Source organism: Xiphophorus hellerii, chromosome 1 (assembly GCF_003331165.1).
Source record: "Xiphophorus hellerii strain 12219 chromosome 1, Xiphophorus_hellerii-4.1, whole genome shotgun sequence".
Taxonomy (NCBI): domain Eukaryota; kingdom Metazoa; phylum Chordata; class Actinopteri; order Cyprinodontiformes; family Poeciliidae; genus Xiphophorus; species Xiphophorus hellerii.
The window spans coordinates 29,937,758-29,964,226 of NC_045672.1; the positions used below are offsets into that span (position 1 = coordinate 29,937,758).

Consider the following 26,469-nt stretch of genomic DNA (forward strand, 5'->3'; position numbering starts at 1 on the left):
CAGCGTTAGCTTCCACTAAATACCATGTTTGTATTGCGCTAGCATTAGCAAAACTAATGTTTATGATTAGTGCTTTAGGGTTAGTGCAACTAACTTTTACACTTTTTCTACAAAAGTTTTTTTTGTTAGAAAACTTTATAGAAACGGTGTTTTACTAAGATTTAAAATAAAAGTTGAAAAGCAGCAACTTCTAAGATTTATAATTTTACAATAATTGCAGTGGCACCAGGATAAAATAAAATAAACCTTAGGAAGAAAAGGAGGAACACATGGGAGTCAGAAGATTCAGCCAGTTCCTTCTGATCTCTTTCCAAAAGTGTTATGTTTCTCTTGTTTATTTTTTGTCCCACCATGTTTGGACGCTCAAGGAAAACTACACAATCCTTCAAAAAGGGTTTCAGTTTTATTTACCAATGCAAAGCAATAAAATTATAGGTCCAGCCAATGGCCTCCATCTTTTGTAAAAATATGGGCTCCAAAGTTTGGAAAAAGTAATTCCTTAAACATGACCAAATGGGTAGAGTAGTGTATACTTTTGATAGGCCAAATAAGGTCAGCTTGTTTTAAATGTTTCTTGAAATGAATTTTGATCATCAAAACATTTAACTTTCTGACGTTTATGAAAATGGCTATCATTAATGTTCATTAAGAAGAGAGGATAAATGACCATGAATATAATATGATTAAATCTTGACAGGGAGGCTGACCTAAGTGTGTCCCCATCCTTCTGCAACCTCATGCATCGATCCTGTGCTGGGTGACCATCTCCTATGTCTCGAATTCTACGCCTCAAATTGAGAAGGCATCTGTGGTGTAAAACATTGATGTCATCCATCTGAATGAAGACCAAAGTGGAAAAAAGAAGAGAAAAACAATCTGTCAGGAAGCTAGCTTCGATATATCAACGAGGTTCATATTTCTCAATATTATTCCATAATTTTCCAGGTTCAAATTTCTAGATTTTTTTCAGCATTTCAATAAAAGTCTGGACATTTGATTATAAAGTAATAACTTTGAACCTGTCTGAATAGTAGTGGAGTCTAATTATCTGTAGGTTCTACAAATATTGAAACAGCACTGTTTAAACTGACAGCTTTATTTAAAAAAACAACTGTTTGACAATTCAAAGAAGGAACAGAATATCCTAGGCAAACTATAGATTCTGTAATGCAGGTTGTACACTTTTATACCTTAATAAAAAAAATTGTTTTAGTGTATCAACTTACTTATAGTGCAAACATGTTGTAAAACTCCCTTTTTCTTATTTATGAATCAGTGAGTCAGAAAAACAAAATACTGAGGAGGAAAATGGGACTGTACACCAAGTAGAACTGTTGTTGCAGCAAGAAGGTTCTACATATTCTGACTCTTCAAAGTCTAAATTTTGAGGAAAAAAAGAGAAAAAAAAATCTAATCCCCACCCCCCTCAGAATTTAGATTGTAATCTCTGAAATTGTTCTTTTGTTCTCAAAATTATGATTTTTATTTTTTTATTAATCCTGACTTGATTGTTTTTTGCAGTGGCCCTAATTATTTCCCGTAGTTTAAACCCTCCACAAACATTCACAGTGGAAACGTGAAATTTGACGACGAGAAGGGGGCGTGTCTCTGTTTACATCCGACAGCCAGCATCCTCTACCAGCTGACCATCAGAAATAAAAACACGACAATTTATATTTAGTCATTTAACACCATTATTCAGCCGGATAGCATCTCAAACAGACAGCTAACGGCTCCTCGGTGGCGGAAGAATGGAGAACTTAGTTAAACTAAATCCGGGTTAGCGTCGTTAGCGGTTAGCATGGTGCGGTCTGCTTCCCCGTAAGAAACCAAAATTACAGATAAAATATATCCAAAACAGAAAGCAGTTCTCCACACCGTCAGGCGTTCGGGTAACGGTGAGTGTGTCGCTTACCTGTGCGCCGTTAATGAGGACAGAGACTCACTGCCGTCCATCGGCTAACCTTAGCATCACTCTCAACTTTGGAAACTGGAGTTCGGCGCTTCCCACTGACGTCACGGTCTCCTTCTTTTCAACAGCCAATAGGAGCACGAGTTGAGAAACGGTGTGAAGAGTTTGACCAATCCTGACTCCCGGATGAGTGTGTGTGCGATCCTCTGGGTTCATCCTGATTTCATCAGATGGAGACAAAAAATCCTGATATTTATCACTATACTATGAATTATTTCCTTCTCCACGCTTTTGTTTCGACCAGTTTGCTTCAATAATAGCATTTTATGATCACTGGCGGTTTAATTACCTTAAAACGCATTGTTAATAAAGCAATTATAACAGTAATTGGGGTTGTTTTAAACCAGATGGTTGGAGTGGGGCTTTTATTTGTTTTTTAAAACAGAGAAAAGAAATGCTTTTTGAGCCAGATGGGGTTAGACTGGAACCATAGAGACACCGAGCGAGGAAGAAAAAAAGAAGAATCCAAAGCAGAGTGGAAAAGAAGGCTCCTGCTGGTCTGGCAAGAACCATGGAACATTCTCCTGATATGAGCCCTGCAGAAGCTTGAGAGCTGATGGGAACACAAGGCGGCAGGTGATTTGTGCACTCCGTGCCAAACATAATCCGGACACCAGGCGGCTGGTGGCGAGGCAGATTTCATCCCCATCGAGCCCGGCGTTTCAGCAGGAACAGGTCAGTCACTGAGTCACTGTGCTCTGCTGGATCCATAGGACCAACGTCTGGCATCAAGTCTAACCCTTAACTTTCAGAATGTTTTATTTTCATGCTGTTTCACAGCAAAGCTGCTGAATACAGTGTATTACTGCCAAAGGATCCACTTTGTCAACTTTTCATTTCGAGCATCATAACTTTAATGTTTTTCAACTGCAGAACTTTTACCGTGTAACAAGAATATTTGAGACAGAAATATCTTGGCTGGGCTAGAAATCCAGCCTCTACATTTTACTGCAGCAGTAAAGCTTTTCAAACTATCATATTGTAAATGTCACACAAAATCTATCTCACAAAATCGCAATTGATTTCCAGGTTTATTGTGAAGCAGAGGTTTAAGCTAGAGTAGTTTGTGTCTTTCTGCATCAGATAAGAATCCTGCTGTGTGTCATTTTTGATGCAGTTGATCTATAACTACGTGGCAAATGAAAGACTCAGGATCAGTTGCTGCAGGATATGAATCTGCATTAAAAACTGTGTCTACAATCCAAACTAATTGCTTTGCATGTTATTGTTTTAAAATGATCTCGTCTACATTTCTGTAGAAATTACTCTGCTTTCCTATTATATTTGGAGCTGGAGCTGTATATGAATCAGATCTGTTTGTTTTACATGGCACTCTCGGATTATAACTGATGTAAATTGGCAGTATATAAATAAAAGAGCATTGAATCCTTTTAATTCTGCTTTCAGCTGCAGGGGACACTGCTGTTTAAAACTCTGAAGCTACAGTTAGTGGTTTGCAGAGCTTCACTGCTCCCCAGGATGCATTTAATCTTCTCGATTACAGTTTAAGAGTCAACTTATATCAGTATCTGAGCGTCTGAGACGTTAAATCAGTGTTCTGTAAAGTCCTAAACATAAAGATTGTTAGGGATTATTACATTTGTGGAGCTCAGTTACATGTTTAGACAGGAAATCTTACAGAGGATTCCACCGCGGGAAAAAAACTTAAGAGTTGGATATGCATTTTGCAGTGGGGGAACAGCATTGCAGTGTACGCCCATGTACTGAACATTTATATTTGTTACCATGGCGAACCTTAAAGATGGATCTTTGACACTGAAATTAAAGTACACAGAACTGACCAAGTGATTCTGGATGTGTTGAAGGAGCAGATTAGCATGAATGGTGATTGGGTGGAGAAATTCTGATAATTTCTAAAAGGAATATAATCCACCCTTCCTTTACTCCCCCCTCCTTCTTTCTCTCTTTTTCTCTCTCTCTCTCTCTTTGAGTCCCAGCCCCTGAAGGTGTCATAAATGTGCTCTCTCCCTCTCTCTCACTCACTCCCGATCACCGCCTTTCAGATCTTTAAAAGCTGGCGCTTTGCTGTGTCTCTCTCAATCTCCATTTGTGTCCTCTGGCACTGCAGGGGGACTCAGCCGGCAAAGCGCCAAGGAAATCTACTGTTTTAGGAGCAGGAAACGGACGCAGGAAAGCGGGGGGGGAAAAAAAGACAAGAGTGATATACATCCAGAAATAGCATCGGCCACATTTAACTGACAGGGAGTGACAGTGTGCAGAACCTGAGACCTGAACAGAAGATGCCTCTCCTTTCTAACTTAACGGCCGTTGTGTTGCTGCTGATCGCCCACTGCGGATCTTGGGCCGGGGGAAGCCGCTGGGGGCCCTTCAAGGTCTGTCCCTCTTGCAAGGACCCCCTGGGGGTGGGCCGGCCCCCGAGGGACCACGACGTTGCCGGCAGCACGACAGTTTTGGCCCAGGGGGAGCCGTGTGGCGTGTACACCCTGAGCTGTGCCAAGGGGCTCCGCTGCATGCCCCCACCCAGGGAGCACAGCCCCCTGCAGGCTCTGTTGCAGGGACGAGGCGTTTGCGCCAAGCACATCAGAACTAGTCCCACCGAGAGGCCCCACCCCACAGGTAAGACACAAGTGCATGAAATCACATACAGACTCAGCTTGACATTTAGTGTTATATTACAATGGATACTGCACGCATTTCTGCAGACTCGCTCTTTTATTGCATGCATGTGATGCTGTGTCACCAGTTAGTGTCTAGCCAAAGCATCTCTGGAATCACCAAAGATAGAAACTCATTCATGATTCTGCTGCTTTGCAGAAACTATTACACTCTTGGTTCAGTTTCAGCATCAGTTTGCCTGTAAACATGTAAATGCTTGCATTTATTTAAATGATTTTAGGTTTTTTTTAGCTGTAAGATGTATCATCCATTGCCATGCCAGGGCTCATGACAATGATTTGTCCTACAAGTCAGCCTCTCCGTAGGGAATTCAGATGAAATGTGAAACTGTCACAGTGTCACCTACATCCTGATCAGGCTGCTATTTATTGCAGTGATCACCATCTGCTGTTCGAACTGAGATACTGCGATTAACCGGCATGAAAAAAGGGAGCATACTGATGGTAATCGGTGCTCAGTCACAGCTGGAGGTCTTCAGCAGACTTGTTTAGCACAAAGATGCAGCAGTCCATCGCAAATTGTAAAACAAATTGATAAATGGAGAGCGCTGCTGTTTTAATGTCACATTCTCATCATGGCGTTTCCTTTCCTCCCAGGTCCACATCCCTCACACTTTGGTGACCTTGAAAAAGTAAGTTTAAGCCCTTCTTTTATATCTCTGCAAAGTTAAAAAAAAAAGAAAGAAGGATGCAATGCAATTCATTTCCTCACGGATCCGCTGCTGTTCAGGGTGTTGCAGCGACATGTACACGCGCTGCTCACACGCCATGCATTATGGTGCATGATGTGTGTGCTGCTATGCGGCAGAACTAATTGAGCATGATGTGAATCGGGAAAGTTTGGACTCGGCTGCTGCAGCCACAGATTTATTTCAAACAGAGGAGAAGTCTGTATGTTCAGAAGTGGTGTGTGAAAGAGATGACACAGTCACATTTCACACCAAAAAAATGCACAGTCATTTCTGTGACCTGAAAAGCTGAAGCATTGTGTAACAAAACGTTATATAATGTGACACAATATGTGACATCTGTTACACATAAATGATCCTGCTTGTTACTATGCAAAACGGCTGCTAATCTAACACTGACGAGGGATTTCTGAGGGGAGCCAGCAGCTTTTAAATGCCACCCAGCTTCTGTCTTTCCTCCCTGGGGCTTTTAAAGTCGCCCTCTGCATTGCTCTTTTTCCAGGCACCCTGCCGCAAGCTGCTCAACAGCGTACTGAGGGGTCTGGAGCTGACGATCTTCCAGTCTGACCGCGACATCTACATTCCCAACTGTGACACCCGGGGCTTCTACAGGAAAAAGCAGGTAGAGGTTTCTAGGTCTTTACTCTGTTCGGTGTTGCACAATTTGCATGAGTGCATGGAGGATTGTTTTTGTTATTTTACTCCTTTTTACCCTAAATAAAATCCAGTAAAACCATTTATATGTGTGCAAACATGGTAGTTGCAGCATCATGCTGTGGGGGGGATGCTGGAAATCCTAAACAGCTTAAAATAATGGAAATAACCACATTCATGTTTTGGAAATGGCCCAGTCAAAGTCCAGACCTAAATCCAAGTGAGGTAATGCTTTAAAAATGAGTATCAACACAGAGGTTCCAAACTTTTCCATGTAATTTTCCCCAAAATTGCATTAACTTCTAGCCGGAGATCCCTTTTGCAAATCCACAGACAATGCTGCTACAAAATATTTAAATTAACATCAATTTTCAGAATGTTTTGTTCCTCACTTTTATTCATTATCTGTTTAATGCTGCCTCATACCTTCTGATTTTAGTCGGCTGTGAGTTATTATGGTTTTCCAGAGGTGTCCTCTGCAGCAGGACTGCTGAATGGTTGCTTCTGCCTGTTCTTATCAGAAACTTTTCCATTTCTTGCTGCTACTCTAACTGGAAGTGCAAAGCAACTTAATTTTGAGCCAATCAGAAGGATGCGCAATGTAAATAACTTTTCCATGCCATTTTAATTTACATTTTATAATTATGATTAAAATACAGGTTAGACTTTATGATTTTGAAAACTATAGGTGATCCTTCAACTTTCTGAGCTTACCTAGCGCCCTCTTGTGGCCTCATCTTGAAAAACAAAAATCATCTAACAGAAGGAAGGATGGGAGAAACATTGCAGTATTGGTTATACAAAGTGTTGACTCAGACAGGCTTAACACAACTGCATGCCACACTTTTAAGATTTTCCATTGCTTTTTTTGTCAGACCATCAGGTAAATCATCATTAAGTTTCATTTAAAAAGTCTTTAATTGTCCTAAGTTCATTGAGAACAAAAATGGCTTGAAATACGTTATTCATAGCTCTTAAATTTTGTTGTGGAAGGCCTATTAAATCTCAAATATTCTATGTAGTTTTATTTATTTTTCCTTGTGGGTCTTTACTACTACACAAATCTTTGAGTAGCTCAAACATTTTCACTACATTCTGTGACTCGAGGCAGTAGCGGCTACCGCTAGCTAGAAAGTGTAAAATCTAGTTAGCTTCTTTACCACCATCATGGCTAAATGCAAATGTATTGCCAGTCGGCTGGGCGATGTTCGTCTTAGCTACTGGTTTACTTATGTTGCCAGCCCATGTGATTTATTTATTTGTGATTTTTTCTTTTGTACATTTCTGTAGTGATACAAGTCTTAAAGCTTATGCAACATTCACATTTTGCACATTTTTGTTCTTCCATTTGGGTCTCCACTGCTTCTAAAAAATAGTCCAAGTGCTTAAAAAAGTCATCCAGCTGTTTGTTTTTTTAGTTTATGTTTTCTGAAGTATGGAAAACAAGCCGTTTAAAAAAAAACCTCCTGATTGTTGAGTTTTACTGCGCTGTTACCTAGCAACCCCAGCCGAGTTCCGCCCATCACCTAGCAACCATATCTGAGCTCCAGCACGCGTAGTCAGCTGGTTTAACCGCTGTATGCTCTGGACAATGGCTGCTGGAAACAACTTGGAAACCACCAGCAACATTTTTGTTGGTTGTGCAGGAGGCTCTACTAAAGCTTTTCAAAGATGAAGGGTTGTATAATTGCGCTTCTGTCTTCAGCCATTTTCACATGAGAGGGTAAATGTTTTGTATAACTTATAACTGATAGACCTGTTAAAGGAAGCCACCATTAAATGTATTTTCTAATGGTCTTAATAAAGGTCTTAAAAAGTCTTACAGATGAGTTGGTGAAACCTTCAGAAACCCTGTAAATTCCAAAGAAAATACATGAAAAAGTAAATTTTTGTGTCCATTTCTTTCTCTCTCCTCGTAGTGCCGCTCCTCCAAGGGCATGCAGCGTGGCCACTGCTGGTGTGTAGATGAGCTCGGCGCGCCCGTGCCTTCCCGTGCCAGAGAGGATGGCACTTTACCATGCGATGGGGAGTGAGAGACACGTCTGCCCGACTGCTCTGAGCCTGGAGAAGGAGAAGGAGGAGGTGGTGGTGGTTGATGGGTGGAGGAGCTGGAGCACAGGGAGGAGAGGGCGGATGGCTTTAGCATGTGCTAGACACTGCCTGGACAAGAGGTAACAGGGATAAACCACTCCCTATGGGGAAACTACACATTCATGCCCTCTCTTTCTCTTGTCTCTTGCAGCAAGATACTCTCTTTTATGGTCAAGCAACAGTAACATCTGCCTGAATGTCAAACAGCTGCAGCAGCGTCCTCTGCCTCGTCTCTGTGACATGCTGCATGCTCGTGTTAACGCTCCGTGAACTGCCTCAGCGATGATTTAAAAACAAAACAAACAAATACAAAAACACCCTCCGTATTCCCTGACTCTTGTCCCGGCTTTTCTCCTCTTTTTCTTCCTTTTACACTTTTTAGGGATAGCTGACACTGCCTGTGTTTGTTCTGATCTCAGTGGGCTGAAATACTGTTAGGTAGGTGATGTGACACAAAAACGTCTGGAAAATAATTTTTAAATTTAAAAATGTGTCTCCCTCACCGTCCTCTCTCTCCCGCTCTCCAAAGATACACTGATATCGCCATAAATGACAGAAAAATACTTCTTTTTTTATTATTAACTTATTTTTGGGGATGTATTGACATCAATTACTGCTTGAATCCTATAGTATCAAATATATATAGATATAGAAATACATGTCAAGTCAGAAAAAATATCTCTAAGAGTGCATCGGTTCATTCTGACTGCCTATCAGTTGTTTCTTTGTACATATGTTTCAATTTTGTGGTGAAGTGGCAGACAAAAAGCTTACAGCTGTTACTCTTTTAAAAAAAAGTTGTAAGGCATATTTTTCTACACGTCAGTATAATATTTTATATATATATATATATATATATGAATTGTTGATTTATTTAATGAAGCTATAATACAATGCCATGTATTTTTATATTGTCAGCAGTTTCTTATTTAAATACAGAGATTATTTTATTTCATGTCGGGGTGAAGACGCCTTTTTGGGCCACAATACATTCATTAGAGCTCCATTAAACTGCTGTACATGACATGTAACGGTTCTAACTCATGTTTATCTCTTAATTTTTTCCTTTTAGTTATGTTTTTAAGGGGTTAAGAATGACAATGATTATTCTTTGTTTTATTTCGGCAAGTCAAAACATCATTTTTTATTTCAGTACGAGAAAAAAACAGAAAAAAAATAAGATTTGTTAGTGTTATGGTATGTCTCTGCTGCGTCCTTGCAAAAGTCCCCCAAAATCTGTGTGCTACTAAATGAAATTAATGCTGTTTCTGACTAATCTTGTTGTGCCAGTGTGTGTGCTGTGGTGATGGGTCTCTGCACAGAGGACCTGTAAAACGTTTGCAAATACAAAAATAAAACATGACAGTAAAAATGGAGAAGAATAAACATATATTAATAGAACGTCTGGTGTCGAGTGTTTTCTTTCTTTTCACCAAAGCTGAGCCAAATAAAACAGCATCAATACTGTAGCTTTACAGAAACTACAGTAGAAAGAGAGTTGCAGTGATATTGTAAAAAATATTTGTTGAAAGTTTCTTCACATCAATATGGGGTACTGATATGGTTGTAAACAATGATTGGTCCAGTTTTGCAGATACAGATTCTGCAGCGAGTGAGTAATGCCACGCTGTTTAATTTTATTTAATTACATGCATAATACAACTACTGTCACATGCAGAAACAGTTTATTGGACCCTCAAAATATCACCAAGAAAAATCCTTTCACTGAACTGGAAATCCAGAACTTCACTAAGTTTTTAGTCTGTGCTCTTAGTTATTTATAACTTGTAAATCTAAAATTCAAAGTTATGATGAGGAAAGTCAAAATTATGATGTTGAAATCATGTTGAAAGAAATTATTACTTTGGAAGTCAAGCTTATGACTTTGAAAATTGAAATTCTAACTTTAAATCTCAAAATTATAACTTTACAAGTCATATTTATGATGTTGAAATATAACTGACGGTCAAAGTTATAATGTTGAAAGTTGAAATTATGATCAAAATCGAAATTTTGACTTTGAAAGTCTAAATTATGATTTTGAAAGAAAGTATGTTTTTGAAAGTCAAACATATGACTTTGAAAACTGAAATCATAATGTTAAATCTCAAAATTATAACTGTGCAAGTCAAAGTTATGATGTTAAGATTGAAAATTGTGTTTAAGTTGAAATTATGACTTTGAAAATGGAAATTATGATGTTGAAACTTGAAATTAAATCCAAAAACTATGACAAGATCTCAAAATTCTGGTTTTGTATGTCATAGTCATGACTTCAAGTGGCAGTAATGGACTTCCATAAATTTCGGCGAAATAACCAAAAACTAAACAGACAAAAAAAAAAAATTGTAAGTCCCCGCCCACATTTTGGTCACCTGACTCCAAAAGATAGATTTTGATTGGTCCCTGACAGCTGTCAATCATACACTCACCGCTTGGTCAACTGAAAATAACGCGGTTGAGCTCGAGGTGGCAGTGGTGGACTGTGAACTGTCAGTGAGGTTAAGAAAACATTTCTGTTGTGGTAATGGGAGACTGAGTACTGATTCATGTCGATAGTTTAAACGTTAAACTGAACCCTGGAAGAAGCCGCGTCGGTTAGAGCGCTCAGAGCTTAGGCGCGTGAACTTTAGCTGTCACAGTCAGCGGCGCGTGAAGGAGCCGTTAAACCATCATCAGGAAGAAAAAGACGCGTCACCGTCCGCTCGGCGCTCTCTCTCGGCAGGGGACGACAGAACACGGTCCGCGGCCATGGCTGCCCTCGGTAACTCGGGGACTGTTACGTCCAGTCCGATGGTGGTCCTGGCGCCCAAGACGAAGACGAAGAAGAAGCACTTTGTTCAGCAGAAGGTGAAGGTCTTTCGAGCCAGCGAGCCCATCGTGAGCGTGTTCATCTGGGGCGTGAATCACTCGGTGAGTCGGTGGAAGCTAACGTTTCACTACATGCTAATCACCTCAGTTGGAATGTGCTAACTCGGTGTAGCTTCGGTGTTAGCATTACAAACAACCTCACTCTTTTATAGCGTTTTGGAGAGATGACAGCAGAATCTGTGACATGACAGATTGGAAACTTGGTCATCTTTAAAAGAATTAATAACTAACATGTCTTTATGGCACAAAGGGAGTGATCTGATCTGTGGGTTCTTATTTTAGTTTACACAGGCGCTTATGGGACTTAGAATGTGTTTATTTTGAACTTAGCATTAAGTTACAGTTTAAATACCATAAATTATTCCTTTTATTTGTGTTAAAATATGTATTTTGGGAGTAGGCTTAATAATTTCACATTTATCATCAGATCTCTCGCTTGGCAGTTTGAAAAATGTCAACATGTTAACTATTTCTTAACAAAACTATTTATTGTAAATGTATACAACTAACTTGTCTGTGACTCAATAAATAGTCCAACTCCTAAAAAATATTTAATTTTACAGCTTTTTACGGGTCACTGCTCCTGGTCTCAACACTTCCCCTACTAAAGCAAAGTTGTTTATTCATGAGGTTGATCATTGTGTTTTTTTTACTTTATGGACAGAGCTTTTATGTTTTTAGACTTTGAAGCTCTTCTGTAGGGCTGCACTGTGTTGGAAAAGCTTGATACTGCAGTGTTATTGTTAATATCATATAAAATGTAACTAAAAACACATTTTTCCCACTTGGCCTTTTCTTTCCTATTGTAACAATACTTGATGAAAGAAATTCTTTTTAAGTTCCATGGAAAAACGATTGCTACTACTGAAGCTCTTTTTTTGTTGTGTTTTTTTCTGTTAAAATTTGTTGTTGCCAGTACGACAGGAACATTTCACTAGGTTGGAGCACAGATCCAATGTCAAAGGTCGACCTACATTTTTCAAACGTTTCCCTGGATCAGCAAACTTAAATTAAAACATTCTCCAGAAATGAAATGAAATGAAAAATGTTGAGGAGGTAATGTCACCATTTGAATCAGTGGGTAAGAACAGGGACACATGTAAAGCATGTAGGACACTGGCCCCTGAGGACTGGAGTTGGACACTCCTGCTCTTGTCTTATCCTCTTCAGCTCAATCATGCTAAACTCTGGGTTAAAGTCTCAGAGTTTAGCTAATTCTAGCTGTTTTTATGGGATTTTTGGAGCCTAAGATGCTGCTATTTGCTGCAGTTCTTACTGATTATTCTCTCCACAAAGTGGTTGGGATATCAATAAAGGTTTTTATAAAATTTGTAGGACAATGTATCCATAATGTAAGTCCTTATGGGATGCTATATTTTTAGTAGCAGTGATACTAAAGCTGACAGAGAGTGTTGGAGAGTTTATGATTATAGAAACAAAGGAAAACAGTGAAATTAGCATCAAAATACTTTTGTAATAAGATGTTTGGATGATCTTGTGTAGCTCTAGTCCTTGTCTAGCATAGTGACTACAAGGTTAAATTGAAGGGATTGTTCCACATTTATTTTCATTAAACTTGGGTTTTGTTTTGGAAAATTTAATGTAAGATGCAGCAGGATATTTTTTTTTACACATTTTCACAGTGTTGCCAGTAAATATCACTATTACTGTATCATATATGTTTGTGATTTTTTTTCAATGTAATTTCATAAATGTTTAAGATTTTAACACTTGAGGAGAGAAACAACAACTTTTAAAAAAGTGTTTGTGGAAAATGATGTAAGTAAAAAAGCACTTAGTTATCATCATAATAATAAGAAAAAATATCTCTGATAGGGGAATTTATACTTTTTACCATTTATTTACTGATGTATCTGCTGTTTTTATACTTCTGCAAAATGTGATTTTCTGTTAAAGATGTTTCCAGACTGCAGATGCTTTCACAACTGTCTACAAAGATACTTGACATCCTGTGTAAATATCAAACGCAGCTTTCTTAAAAAGTTATGGAATGCATTTTCCTGTACTTGTTTTTACTATTGAATTATCATTATGACGACACGCCTATGCTTAGAAGTGAATAAATATTGAAGGGTTGCAAGACCCCGTTGGAGTTGGCCTGTTGGAGTTAGCTCGTCTAACGTAGCTAAGTCTGACAGGCTTCTCCCCTTGCTGCAGACAAGCCTTTGTGTCCTTGTGATTCTTTCAGAGTTTATTTGAAGAGTAAACCTAACAGCTGATACTTGTAATTATTTTTGTAGAAATTCAATACTGGATTTTAAAAAAACAAGCTGCTAAAATTTGCATTAAAATGACTATCTATATTTCAGCAGATTTGTTGTTTCTGCACCATTTCTGCCAAATATCAAAAGCCACTGTGAAAGGTCCAAAGACCCTTAGAGCTAGCCTGAGCTAAAAAATATTAGAATATCCTAATTTTCCAACTCCGGTCCTTAAGGGTCGGTATCCTGCAGGGTTTTCTTGTGTCCTTGTTCCAACACATCGTTTTAAATGGCTAAATTACCTCTTCAATATATATTTTACCAATAAAACTTTCTCTCACCCAACATCCTACACAATTAAAAACAATACAAATCACATGTACTTGTTTTTTAAAAAGCTTTTGCATTGGAAACTAAAATTTTTCTATCCTATTGCTGCTTGTGTGTCTGTATCTATGGCCTGATGGAGGCATTTTTCTTCAAGAATCATTAGATGTTGTGCAATCCCAAACCTTTATATATGTCTGTCCTTTGTGTAGATCAATGATCTCAGCCAGGTTCCTGTTCCTGTCATGCTCCTGCCTGATGACTTCAAAGCCAACACTAAGGTCAAAGTCAACAATCACCTCTTCAACAAGTGAGACACTCACTCTTATACTTTTCATAAGGACTATCAGGCGGATTAATGTTATAATATTTCCACCTCCTCTCCTTTCATCAGAGAAAACCTTCCCGGACATTTTAAGTTTAAAGAATACTGTCCTCAGGTCTTCCGAAATTTAAGAGAACGTTTTGGTATTGAGGATCTGGACTATCAGGTGAGAATGTTTTAATCTTTTATTATTATTCTCATACAAAACATTAAATGTCCTCATTTTCTGACTTTGTGCTGTTTGTCGTTTTCTCCTCAGGTGTCCTTAACCCGCAGCCCCCCGGTGAGAAGTGCAGATGATCAGGGAGAGAGTCTCCTCCTCAACTCCTACGATCGAACTCTTGTCATCAAGCAGATCTCCAGCGAAGACGTTGCAGACATGCACAACATTCTGTCAGAGTATCACCAGGTAACTGAAGCACTTAAATACCTCCTACCTTCTATCAGGTGCATTTTCATTTTTCATTTTATTTTTTATTTCATTCACTCGAAAATAAATATAAATAGTTAATGTGACAAAAGAAACAATGAATGGAAAGGAGCAGAAAGAAGTATAAACTTGCAATATCTGCCTCTATTTGCATAAAAAGAAAATTAAGTACTCAGGTCAGAAAACTATTCCAGATAAGTACAAATAAACAAAAAAAATCTTTTAAATGCAGAAAAATAGATTGTTCTATAAACTGACCCCTTTAATTGCAATTAAAATCCGTATTTCCATTATTGCCATTCTGAATTGATTTAATTTTCTTCTAAGGTGTATATTAATTTTTTTAAACATTAATTTGCATACTGAAGTAATGGAATGATTTATGAAACAAAACAATATGCTTAGTTTGGTTGCAGCTAGGCTAGGTCATCCGTTACACAGCTGCTACATTCAAGACGCCATACTCAGTGTGAATAACTGGTTGTCATGGTCCGCCGCGCCGGGCGGATGGGTCTCTGTGATGCTGCTGCTTCACAGAGCAGCGGCATCTGCCACAGATTATTATTACAGCAGGTCATTATAATAATAACCTGCTGCGATTGGTTTATCTGTAGAGGGATTATCAGTTGATGTCACGCTACGTCAGTACCCACCGTACTGATCATCACTATTTAAGCTGTTTACAATTCTGCTAATAAAATTATTTACATCTCGCACAGCCAGCAAGATGGATATGGGTAACCATGGCAACCAGTGGCAGTTTCAGTTCAGACACCAAATGTACCTCAGTGGAAACCATTTTAGAACTAAAGCAGAAGTTATCATCTTCAGTCTTGGGTTCAGCCAATCAGTGGCAGGGGAAATTTATGCCGCTTCTGGATTGGCTGCTTTGCAGACGTCAGCCAATGATGGCATGTCAAGTTGTATCACTTTTGGTATCTCAGCTTTTCCGCATTTTCGTTTGAATATTTTATAAATGCACTGCAGAAAAATAATCATCAAATAATCTGGATATATGTTCTTCTTAAATAACTCTGACTAAAATTGAACAAGTCAATGTTACTCAGTTAATTTAATAAAAAGTAAAATAATTCTCAGGCAGGAAATTTGCATATTTGCGTTTTTCAAAGTAAGGCTAGCTAAATAGGTTTTACAGTGTGTTAGCTGAGCTCTGGCCTAGAGGGAATGTAGATTATAAAGTTTCTCGGCCCTGATGCTTTAAACACCAATAAAACATCCGACAAGTTTTAGAAACATCTCATGACATTGAAATTAGTGAAACTACAGAGTTTGGCAGTCTGACCTCTTTTGCTGTTAACCTTTGACCTCAGCAGTTATGTAGAGAACCCTTTTACTTTCTAAAAAATAACTTTCTTAGGTTCTCCTTGTTTTTACAAGCAATTCTAGGCAGATCATAAAAACCACGGCAGTTGATTGCAGTGCGTCTGAACGCTTCACACCGTCCCTGGGCTGCAGACGCCACATCTGTCATCTGTCGCCTCCCCCTGGGAGTGTGCTGCATGCTGCAAGAGGTTTTTTCTAGTGAGAGTCAGTGAGGCCTGCTGAGCTGATGTGGGACCAGCTGTGGTTCAACCTACAAATCAGATTTAGAATTGGTCGTTAAAAATGTCTGCTGAGAGTAAACGTGCAAAATCTGCCTCCTCCCCTTAATTAGGAGTCTTTGTTTATGTGTCTGAGCATAAGTAAGCACTCAGGAATGCTGTTTTTATTGCTCTGGGTGATTGCAGAAGTTGGTAATCTAGTAAATGTGTGCTGATGCCTCTTTTTTTTTTTTTTTTTCTCCAAAGAGTTTTTGCGGCGCTAGTGGCTCGTATTTTTTCTACAGTAGGCAGACAGGAAGGAGGGTGAGGAGAGGGGGGGAGACATGCGGTAAAGGTCGTCGGGACCGGGAGTCGAACCCGCGACGTCCACGTCGAGGACTAAGGCCTCCAAACATAACCCCCTGCGCCACCACAGCACGCCCCCTGATGCCTCTTTTTAAGGAAAACAAAAAGTAATTTAATGGAAAATCCTCCAAAGGCTCAGAAAGCAGAGCGTAGCTGCAGCCATGCATATATTTGGATCAGAATTTCTTTGTGTTATCTTTGTGGTTTTTTTGTCTTTGTTTGTTTTCTTTATTTTTTTGGAAAGAGTTTATTGGGTCAATTGGCTTAACCAGTCTTTCTTTCTCTGTTTTACTCTTCTCTCTTTTTCCTTGTTTCTTTTTTGTTTATCAGCTTCTTTTGTTTTTTCTTTGTTCCTTGTCCGTTTCTTTTGTCTGCTTTTTGTGCTTTTTTCAGATGAAATATCTTTACAGACAAACTAACATAAATTAACAGCTGAAATAACTTTTGTCATTTTATCTCGCCCTTTTTTATTTAGTTTTTTTTTTTACTTGAATTGTGCAATATTTTTACTTAATTTTTGAATTTATAAACCATTTCACAAAATTTACATGCTTTTTAGAGTTCATGACTGCTTTAAATTACATTTTCCTCTTTCTTTTTTCACTCTTCCTATACATTTGTTGCATGTCTACCTAATAGAATGTTTATTTGTGCATGTCAACCTAAATAGAATCATTTATAGATGCTGCTGCATATTATTGCTGTGAAAATGTAGATGTCTACATGTTAGATATTGTGTCAGACTTTTAAAGTTGGATTTGAATCTCCTCTTCAGGCTGAATGTTGTGGCTTTGTGTCACTAGACCAGCAACAAATACTCTTCTGTGCGATTGTTGGTATTTTGAAAATATTCAAATGTTCATCTATTTTTAAGTCGGAGGGAAATGAGCAAGGTTTCCCTCTTTGCTCTCTGTTTGTTGCAGATTTTTGAGACCTGCAGATCTTTTAAGTCAGGCTATGAAGTGGAACCAGTTGAATCTGACTTTTGGGCCTTTTGTTTTGTTGGAGAATGAGGATGTTGGCATTCACAACAAACTTCCTTGGGGAAACGGAAACAATGTGTAGATATCATTGTTGTGTGTGGAGCTACTGAGACTCACTTGTGCATCATCCAAACTACCATTTTCTCCCACAGTCAAACCAATTATGGACTGTTTTATTGTTTTCATTTTTATTGTACCCTCTGATTTGTATGAATCTTGGTTTACTACTGCTACAACTGTTAGGGTGCGTTCACACCAGCCCTGTTTAATCTACTTTAATGAAACTCCAGTTCGTTTGCCTAGAAAGTCCGGTTTATTTTGAGAAGGTGTGAATGTGCAATCAAACCAAAAAATTTAACTCTGGTTCGCCTATAAACCTCAGTCTGGGTTCGGCTGAAGTGAACTCTGATACGGTTTGAGTGTACATGTGAACGCCAAGCAGACCGGAGACCGTTGCAAAAGCAGGAAGTAGACTGTAGCGCAGGGCATTCTGGGTAAATACAACCAAAACAAACACAGGAGTAGCGCTAATGGGAGAAATGGCTCAGTTTTTACTAAAGATGAAAGAGAAATTTTACAACTGCTAAAGTCTGACGCCGCTCCATTTTTCTAGAAGGAAGTTGTGCTCAGTGTCTTCTTCAGATGTTTTTGTCGCTTCCTTCAGTGGTTCTTGGTGCAGCACCCCCACAGGCAAGGAGGGGAAAAGTTTTTCAAAGGGTTCAGTTTGTTTGACACAGCAGTGTGAAAGAGAACCACATCAGCTGAAAATGTAGCAAATGTTGCAATTTTAGAGACATTTCCCGTCTTCTGATGTAGCTAAAACTGAAGTTACCCAAGCATGAGGTACGTTTTGCAGTAGGAGGGACTGGTGCACTTCAACAAATGGACAAAGAATATCATTTGGAAACATTGATGCAACAACAATTACTTGATTTATACTGATAAATGCCCATCGGGGAACTTGCACTGCAAATAAGCTAAGACTGTAAATGTTATTGTTTATACTTAACATGCAAATAAACAATAAAGACATAAAGTGGGCAGAGCTAGAAAAATCAATCAGGAGGAATGGAACAGAATTCTAGCAAACTGTATTGAGATGCTTTTCAAATACATTTATAAAATATTCAGTTCTATCAAATATAAAGGAAATGCTTTGTGTATAAATTTGTAAATTTAAAAAGTTGGAAAAATTCTGCAGAGTGATTTCTATAATCCTAACCAGCCTTTATTTTGTTCTGCATTTGCCAATTCAGTTAGAATAACATTTTATGCTCAAGGTCTTCCCGATTTTGCCTCCATTTTTAAATCCTTTTTCTTCTGTGTGTGTAATGAGAGCTGAATCAGGTAAAGTGACTTAAATCTGCATGCACATGGTTTAAAATGGCTGCTTTTTCTGCCTTTAGCACATCGTGAAGTGCCACGGCAGCACGCTGCTGCCCCAGTTCCTGGGAATGTACCGGGTGAGCGTCGACAGCGAGGAGGCGTACCTCATCGTCATGAGGAACATGTTCAGTCATAGGCTGGTGGTTCACAGGAAGTATGACCTGAAGGTAAGGAGGAACCACCGGGTGTTGGCTCAAACTGTACCGGTTCATAAAGTAAAGAGGAAGTCAGAAAAAAACACAAACTTTTCTGTTGATTTAACAAAGGGTTTAAACAAATAATATAAAGACATTCTGCTGTCTCAAATACTCTGCCTAAAGGTCTTGCATGTCATTGACTAAAGAAATTAAAAAATAAATGGCTAAAATGTCATTTTCATAACAGAAAACTGTTGTTTACAGGGCTCTCTGGTTGATCGTGAAGCAAGTGACAAAGAAAGGGTAAGCATATCTTTTTAGCATCGATTCATGCTAAAGTTATTAAAATCAAATCAAATTTTATTTGTATAGTACATTTCAGCAGCAAGGCATTTCAAAGTGCTTTACATCATATCAAACACAGAAACACAATGCAACATAGAATCAACAATCAAAACACGACATTTAGTCAAGTTCCATCAATAAATTTGTAATTGATTACGTTTCAAATACAATCCTAAACAGGTGGGTTTTTAGTCGAGTTTACATCCATAGAAGGTTTACCTGTTACACTCCTACTATGTTATATGGAACAAAATACTTATTGCTATTTTTATTCCCACTCATTCACATACACGTTATGTATAAAATGTCTGTACTGTGTTGTTTGATGCGAAGGAAAAAGAGCTTCCAACCTTTAAGGACATGGACTTCAGGAACAACATGCAGAAGGTTTACGTTACAGACGAGGAGAAGGAGAAGTTCATGGAGAAACTCAACAAAGATGTTGAGGTGAGCGTTTAAAAGCCGATAATTATCTCCACTTTACAGAAGGAGGAGGGAAAAAACTGAAGCTTCACCGCCGCTTTACAGGATCAAGATGTCAGATCTGAAACTCTATCTACTAAACGGAGAAATGTAGATCTTACTAAACTAATGAATCAGTCAAATTTTATTTACATACAAATTTTTATGGAGAAAAATGTCAAAGAAAACAGTTTTACAGAGTAAAACGATCAACAATCATGACTGATAAGATGGTAAACATTGATGAACTAGAATAAAAAGATGTAAGCAAACAAAAAAACACAAATCATAATCCTATCATTCCAGAAATGCTCTTAATTATATGACAAATTAAAAACATAAAACTGTCATTTGATTTTTGGAATAATACAGAAGATTTTATTTAAAAGGTAAATAATCTTAACTTTAAGAGGTGTGTCTGAGTGACATGGTTTTGCATAGTGAAGAAATGTTTTACCCAATAGGAGAATTCAACTGCTTTGCCACTGTCTGACCTACAGATGGCAGCACTGAGACAGTTTTAGGCAAAATAATGAGGAACAAATAAAATTCACACAAAAGTCTCTTAATTAGCACAGAAACATGGAGCCCTAAATTTTATTAGGTAGTTTATTTAATTTGATTTAAGGACTTCTCTAACAAAATAAAATGCCATAGAACAAACCACTGATGATCTTACTGTTCTACTGTATACATAAGATTTTTAAAATAATGTATAAACATAAGAGCAGATTTGTGAATTTCATTAAAGACTTGGAAACGATTTATAAATATTAAGATTTTAATGTGGATGTTGATATATCTCTGTGGTTTGTTGGTAAAATTTTACTGTTTCTGAAAACTGTTGGCTTCACTTTATTTGTATCTTTTATATTTAAGTTTAGAAATTACATTAGCTTCCTGTCCCAGTGACTCTGATATCAATTAGTGATGCCTTGATCCCAATCCAATACCAAAACTGCCTGTTTCTGCTTTTATTTCCCTTCCTTCATGTTTTATTTTAAATCCTCTGAGCAAACAGTTTTATTTCCTCTCTTCCAGTTCCTGGTGAAGCTGAAGATCATGGACTACAGCCTGTTGCTCGGAATCCATGACATCGGCCGAGCCGAGCGGGAGGAGGAGGAGAGCGGGGAGGTGTCCAACGAGGAGGAAGCTGAGTCGGAGAACGGGCTGGCTCCAGGCCCCGCCGTAGGCTCCTACGGAACGTCTCCTGAAGGGATTGCTGGTTACATGTCGTCCTGCAAGCCTCTGGGGCCGGGCGAGTTCGACCCCTACGTGGATGTTTACGCCCTCCGGAGCTGCCCAGGTGAGAAATTTGGCGTGTTAACTGCAGGTTTAGATGGAGTAAGCTTTAGTTGAGTCTTTAATGCAATAAACAAGGGCTGAAATGATTAATCAGATTCATTGTGATTAATTGATATAATCGTTAGCTAATATTCTAATTGACTAATCGTTAAGTGAAGTATAGAGTCTTAAAAATCCCATTATACTTAAAGAACAACTATTCAGAGCAATAATTAAGCCAAAACTGTATAAAATATATTGCATTTAAAACAAAAAAAACTGTTTGTTTTTCAAAAATGTTCTACCCCAAACTCATGTGGCAAGTCTGAAGAACTTAAAATATTAGCAGAACTGCCTATTTTTTTTATCGGATTAATTGCTAGAATAATCTATAGATAGATTAATCGATTAGTTGTGGCTCTATAATAAACCCACAATTTTTGGTTCCTTTTCTTTTTCCTTGAGCTTCAGCATCTACGTCTCTAATGTCTGAATCCTGTAGGTCTGTACTTAATGATTATCTTAGTAATTGATTATTCTTATAATTAATTGGTTAATCAGATAAAAATTGGACACACTCTGCAGATTTTCTTTTAACCAGCGAGGCCTTTTTTAAACAATGTTAGAAATACATTAAAAGATGCAAACAAACTAGGTGAAGCTAAAACTTGATTCCACTTGAAGAGTTTTGGGTATAATGAAATATGCTGAATGCAATATATATATATATATATATATATAATGATCAGTTTTGACTTGGTTATTGCTGCGTGTGTTCTTTGAGCAAATGGTCTTGTTTTGATCCTACTCCAATTAACGATTAATCGATTACTAAATTACTAGGCGATTATTTCCATAATTGATTAATCACGATTAATCATTTGAGCCCTTAAATCAGAAGTGAACTTCCACCCAGCTGACTTTTCCTGCGTTTTAACCTCAGGCGCCCCGCAGAGGGAGGTCTACTTCATGGGCCTGATAGACGTTCTCACACAATACGACACCAAGAAGAAAGCCGCTCACGCCGCAAAAACGGTCAAACACGGGGTGAGTCAGTCTTTCTCTTCCACATCATGTTCATACGGGTCCTTGAAATCCCTGAAAATGCTTGAATTCGTAATATATAATTGATTAACATACAAAATATCACACAATCTTTATTTCAAGGTTATTGAAATTTGGGGATTTTTAAATTAAATTAGTGTTTTATGACATTTTTCCTCCTAGAGAATGTAGAATAGCATGAAAAATCATTATTAATAACAATAATAAATTATATCGCATAATTGTCTTCTTCTTGGTTCATTTGGATTATGTTTATCTCCTAAGTATGGTCCTGGAAACTTACCTTGAAAATGCCTGAAAAGTGCTTGAATTTTGCTGTGAGAAAAGCATACGAACCGTTCTCTTCGCTCTGATTCTGACCCGTTTATGTCCGCCGCAGGCCGGGGCTGAAATCTCCACGGTCCATCCTGAGCAGTACGCTAAACGCTTTCGGGACTTCATCTCGAAGATTTTCGCGTAAGCCTCCGCCTGCGGACGCTGCCAGAAGTCATTCCAGCCTTCAACTGTAGATCAACACTAGTATGCACACATGGATCAATATTTAAATTAGGTGACGAGTCAAAACTTGTAGCATTATGATGCATATATTTATTTTGAAGATATATGTATATATATATATATTTCTTTAGGTATTGAACACTGTTGGGAACAGTAGTGTGTGTGGGGAATGGGAGCACTTTTGATCATGAACTGATGGGGGTTTGATTTTTGATTTTTTTTTTTTTTTTCATTTTGGTTTTCAAACATTAAACTACCGTATTTTCCAGATCATAGAGCACACCTCACTATAAGCCGCATTTACAAAGTTTTTTTTTAAAAACTGGAAACGTGCATATATAAGCCGCACTGACTATAAGCTGCTGGTATCTCTGCCGCTCTCGGTTTTCCACAAGAACGCAGCAGAGGGCAGCGTCCTGAATACATCTGCTATTAAGGTCGCAGCCCTGTATCTCCAAAGCCGAACCATGGATTCGTTCATGCTGAGCTTAATACGTGCAGCGGCTATCGATCTGTACTGCCAGATCAAAAGCCTTCAACTTAAAAGCTGCATCAAATGAACATCTTCGTGTGTTTCCATGATGAGGGGGTATGAGTTTGAAAACATTTCTCTGTCATATCTGCTGCTAGCATGTGCTTGTTCTAAATAAAAATTAGCAATTTTTTCTTTGATTTCCAATTTTGACTTCCAATGAGTCGCTTCCTGCTAAAGAGCCCCCTGGTGGTTGAAGAAAAATCCTCAGAAAAGCCGCACCAGGCTATAAGTCTCATGGTTCAAAGCGTGGGAAAAAAGTAGCGGCGTATAGTCCGAAAAATACGGTAAATAAATAATGTTATGATAAATAGTCAATGCACAATAATTATTTAGATTAGCTTTTTATAAAAGGAACACCTCTGGTTTGGAGAGTCTGGTTGGATGTTCTCTTTTGCTTCGTTTCCACTGAGCAGTATGGTGATAATATCCAAAATATCAATATTAGATTTGGTATCAATAATACCTAACCTTAACCTTGCAATCAAGGTTTGGATTGCAACAATGTTATTCCAGGAGTTCCAGGATGTTTGGCTTTACCGCTGTATTCGTTGTACAATGGCTGCTGGAAAAGACAAGTGTTTTGTTTTTTACTTATCCAGAAGCCACTAGTTGCATTCTTGTTGGTTGTGCAGAAGGTTCCACCTCTGCCTTTCAAAGATGTATGGTTGTATAACTGTGCATCTGTTTTCAGCCATTTTCAGCTCATTCTGACTAAAATTGTGTTATCTAAAACGATGTTGTGTAAAACAAATGCAATGTAACATCCACCCTAGCATGTTCAGTGAAGCTTAATACAACTGTGGAATGATTAAATTCGATTCACATTTACAACAAAAACGGACGAACTGCTCAGTCGAAACGAAGCGCTACGTTGTGAGAAGTACGATCAATCGCTCGTGGTTGAATCTTGAAGGATTTCTGACAGCTGAGCCAAACATGAAGCTTAAAAACAGAAGCACAAGAGCGTCTTTGTTCCCAGTAACGTCTCAAACCTCCAATCTCGCCATATTTTAACTGAAAACAGACGCCAAAACAAAAATAACCTGTAAGAGTCAAAGATACTCAGAACTGGTTAATTATGGACAGAGCTGAGCTGTTTGCTGCTTCCAATCTTTATGCTAAACTAAACATTTACGATTAGTTTGTGGAAACACAAGCAGTTTCCCAGAATTATTCCCTAAATCTTTAAATGAATAATAGATTGTCATTTAGAATAAAGCAGCTTTTAGTAAACATTAATTCATAGAAGCAGGTATTTGTAGTTCTTAGTGCCAAAAGCTTTATCACAGCAGATATTTATATTTTGCCAATTAATCTGACCTTTTTTTATTTTGTTTTAAGGGGGGGTTGCATTTTTTAGCTAAATTTGTAGCATATTGTCAGAGATTGATAGAAACTAAGCAATCATATCTAAGCCTGTGAACATGTCTTCCAGCCGTTTCAGCGTCCAAACTAATGAGGAGCTCGTTTGTAAGGAGACGGGTCCAGATTCTGGGCTGCCAGGTCTCCATCCTGGTTCTAATTGAACAGTGTGGTGGTTTGTGTGTTTAAGTGGCAAATGTGTGTTTTATTATTATTATGATTTAAGGTTAAAATTAGGTGATACTTTCTGGAGTCGCGCTACATTTTATCAGCTTGGCCTTAACACAGTGAGGTTTCTGAGCTTTCCTGGCAGCAGGTGAGGCAGAATGAATGCAGATACTTCGTCTGTACGATGCCTCGTCTAAACGTTAGCTGCACATGATGTATTTTTTGCAAATTAGCTTTTGGACCAAATTATATTTTACAAAGATTGGAACGTATTTCCATGGAAAATGTGTGCGAGCGCTTGATGACTGGTGAAAATGAGTATTGGATCTGCCGGTGGTTTTTAGAGTCCGGATCGACTTCGTGTGACACTTTCGTCTTAGAAATACCTCAACTTTTTAAATGTCCAGAGGAGGAACGCTGTTGATTTTTGTTGTAGTTGTAAAACATTTCCTCTGACATCATTCCTCTTATGCAATGAATCATCTGTTCAACATGATTTTCACTTCTTCCTTTTGTGTCTGGATAATGTGTTTTTCATGTACTTTGTAAACTAAAGTAAAAATGTGCAAGTTTCGGCTTTTACATGTAACAAAACTATTTTTAGGGGGCAACGTATTAAACTTGTAAACTTTGTTTTTGCTTTTATTTTGACACTAAAAACTGTCAGTTTTGTGTGAAGCATATGGAGTGATTTTATTTTATATTTTCTTTGAATTTAAGGAGAAATAAACATTTTGTTCTGATATCAATATGCTTGAATGAACAGTTGGTATCTAAACTTCCAGCAGACCAAAATTTATGCAAGGAAGCAGCTGATTTCAGCTTTTCACAGCTGAAATTAGTTTGTTTTTTTGCATGTTTCAGATGTTACAATAGGATATTTACAGTCCGTAACCACTAGATGGCGGTGTAACCTGTACACAGAACCCTTATGATCCCAATTTTTCCTCTTAAATAATAGAAAGGTAAATTCATGATCTCTAAAAACTGAAAACACTCATAGGTGGAAAATGTAATTGGTAAGCAATGTTTAATATTTTGCATATTTATGGAACTGTAAAAAAAAGCCACTTTAGGTTTATCAGGTAATTAAAAATTATTTCAAGGTGTTGAAATTAAATACAGAAAATAAGTATTTGATCCTCCTTTTGTTTTCCTCTCCTCCTCTTCTGTTTTCTTGTCAAACAGAAGAGGTAAGCAGCCTGTCAATAACTTTAGCTTTAAAAATTAAGGTCTGACGTTTCTGTAATCTTATACGAAGACATTCATTTATGGAAATAAGGTGAGCTGCCTTAACGGTTTGCTAATTATTAATCTACATTACTTGGTTTTCTGTTACATAAAACTATGCCTAAAACAGTTTGATTAATCAATTACGAAAATAATCGTCAACTTATTTAACGATCAACAGGCTGTACGGACTCTAAAACATGCAGTTTGCTGTTTTAGAATATACAAGATATTCAGAGAAGTAACAGTGATTCTTGAGAAGTGGGACAAAATGGGTTTAAATTCAATGTTCGGAGATTAATCTCAAAATTTGAGTTATCAAATTTTTGTCAAATTCAGAAATTTCCTTTTGTTCCAACCCAACAACATTTCTTTAGATTAATCTCAATTTGGGTTTTTCTAGCAAATTTTTGTCTGCAAACTCAGACGTTTGTTTTTTTTCTGAAAAATTTTTGAAACTATCCTCAAAATTTGTGTTTTTCAAGCAAATCTTAATCTTTTCAAACTCAGAAATGTCCTTATTTTACTAGCAATTCTTTTTACATTAATGTGAAAATGTGAGTTCTTATTCTAACAAATTTTTGTCCTTTCAAATTTAGAAATGTAGTTGACTTTTTTTTCTAAAAAAAAAACAAACAAAAAAGCATATCAAACCCAAAAAGGCTTAGCCACATTTGTTCCGAAAACAGTGGAAAATCACTATAACAGTGCTGTTATTCTTCTAAAGTAGCCCAGAAGCTGCCATTTAATGCATTTCGTTGCTCCTTTCTCCGAATCCCCGTCCAGAAATAATTATTCTGTGATCTCTTTGGCGCCCTCTGTAGCCGGGCGCCCCCCGGACAGTTTCGTGGTTTTCTCCCGAACCTCTT

At 37.9% G+C, this 26,469-nt stretch overlaps 3 protein-coding genes across 4 annotated transcripts in view; 2 read left to right on the plus strand and 1 right to left on the minus strand.

The window, feature by feature from the left end:
* Positions 1 to 2,034, minus strand: part of spryd3 (SPRY domain containing 3) — a 49,715-nt gene extending 47,681 nt beyond the window's left edge. The window contains exons 1-2 of the mRNA XM_032559592.1: positions 1,916 to 2,034; positions 708 to 835 (exon numbers count right to left, since the gene is read on the minus strand). Coding sequence (XP_032415483.1) covers positions 708 to 835 — 128 coding nt within the window. The 5' untranslated portion in view covers positions 1,916 to 2,034. The remainder of the gene's footprint in view (positions 1 to 707; positions 836 to 1,915) is intronic.
* Positions 2,035 to 2,527: 493 nt separating this feature from the next.
* igfbp6b (insulin-like growth factor binding protein 6b) lies at positions 2,528 to 9,464 on the plus strand. 2 transcript variants are annotated; one of them, XM_032559620.1, is made up of 5 exons: positions 2,528 to 2,647; positions 4,062 to 4,570; positions 5,227 to 5,261; positions 5,821 to 5,940; positions 7,892 to 9,464. In XM_032559620.1, the coding sequence occupies exons 2-5, from the start codon at positions 4,234 to 4,236 to the stop codon at positions 8,003 to 8,005; spliced, it is 606 nt and encodes a 201-aa protein (XP_032415511.1). In that variant the 5' UTR covers positions 2,528 to 2,647; positions 4,062 to 4,233; the 3' UTR covers positions 8,006 to 9,464. The 2 variants fall into 2 exon arrangements, with proteins under 2 accessions (XP_032415511.1, XP_032415505.1); XM_032559614.1 differs by lacking the exon at positions 2,528 to 2,647 and having other exon boundaries at positions 3,614 to 4,570.
* A 1,048-nt stretch (positions 9,465 to 10,512) lies between these two features.
* Positions 10,513 to 25,119, plus strand: pip4k2ca (phosphatidylinositol-5-phosphate 4-kinase, type II, gamma a). Its single transcript, XM_032559602.1, has 10 exons — positions 10,513 to 10,976; positions 13,696 to 13,793; positions 13,878 to 13,974; positions 14,068 to 14,217; positions 18,535 to 18,681; positions 18,916 to 18,954; positions 19,330 to 19,443; positions 20,500 to 20,764; positions 21,686 to 21,789; positions 22,187 to 25,119. The coding sequence occupies exons 1-10, from the start codon at positions 10,815 to 10,817 to the stop codon at positions 22,265 to 22,267; spliced, it is 1,257 nt and encodes a 418-aa protein (XP_032415493.1). The 5' UTR covers positions 10,513 to 10,814; the 3' UTR covers positions 22,268 to 25,119.
* The last annotated feature ends 1,350 nt before the right edge of the window (positions 25,120 to 26,469 follow it).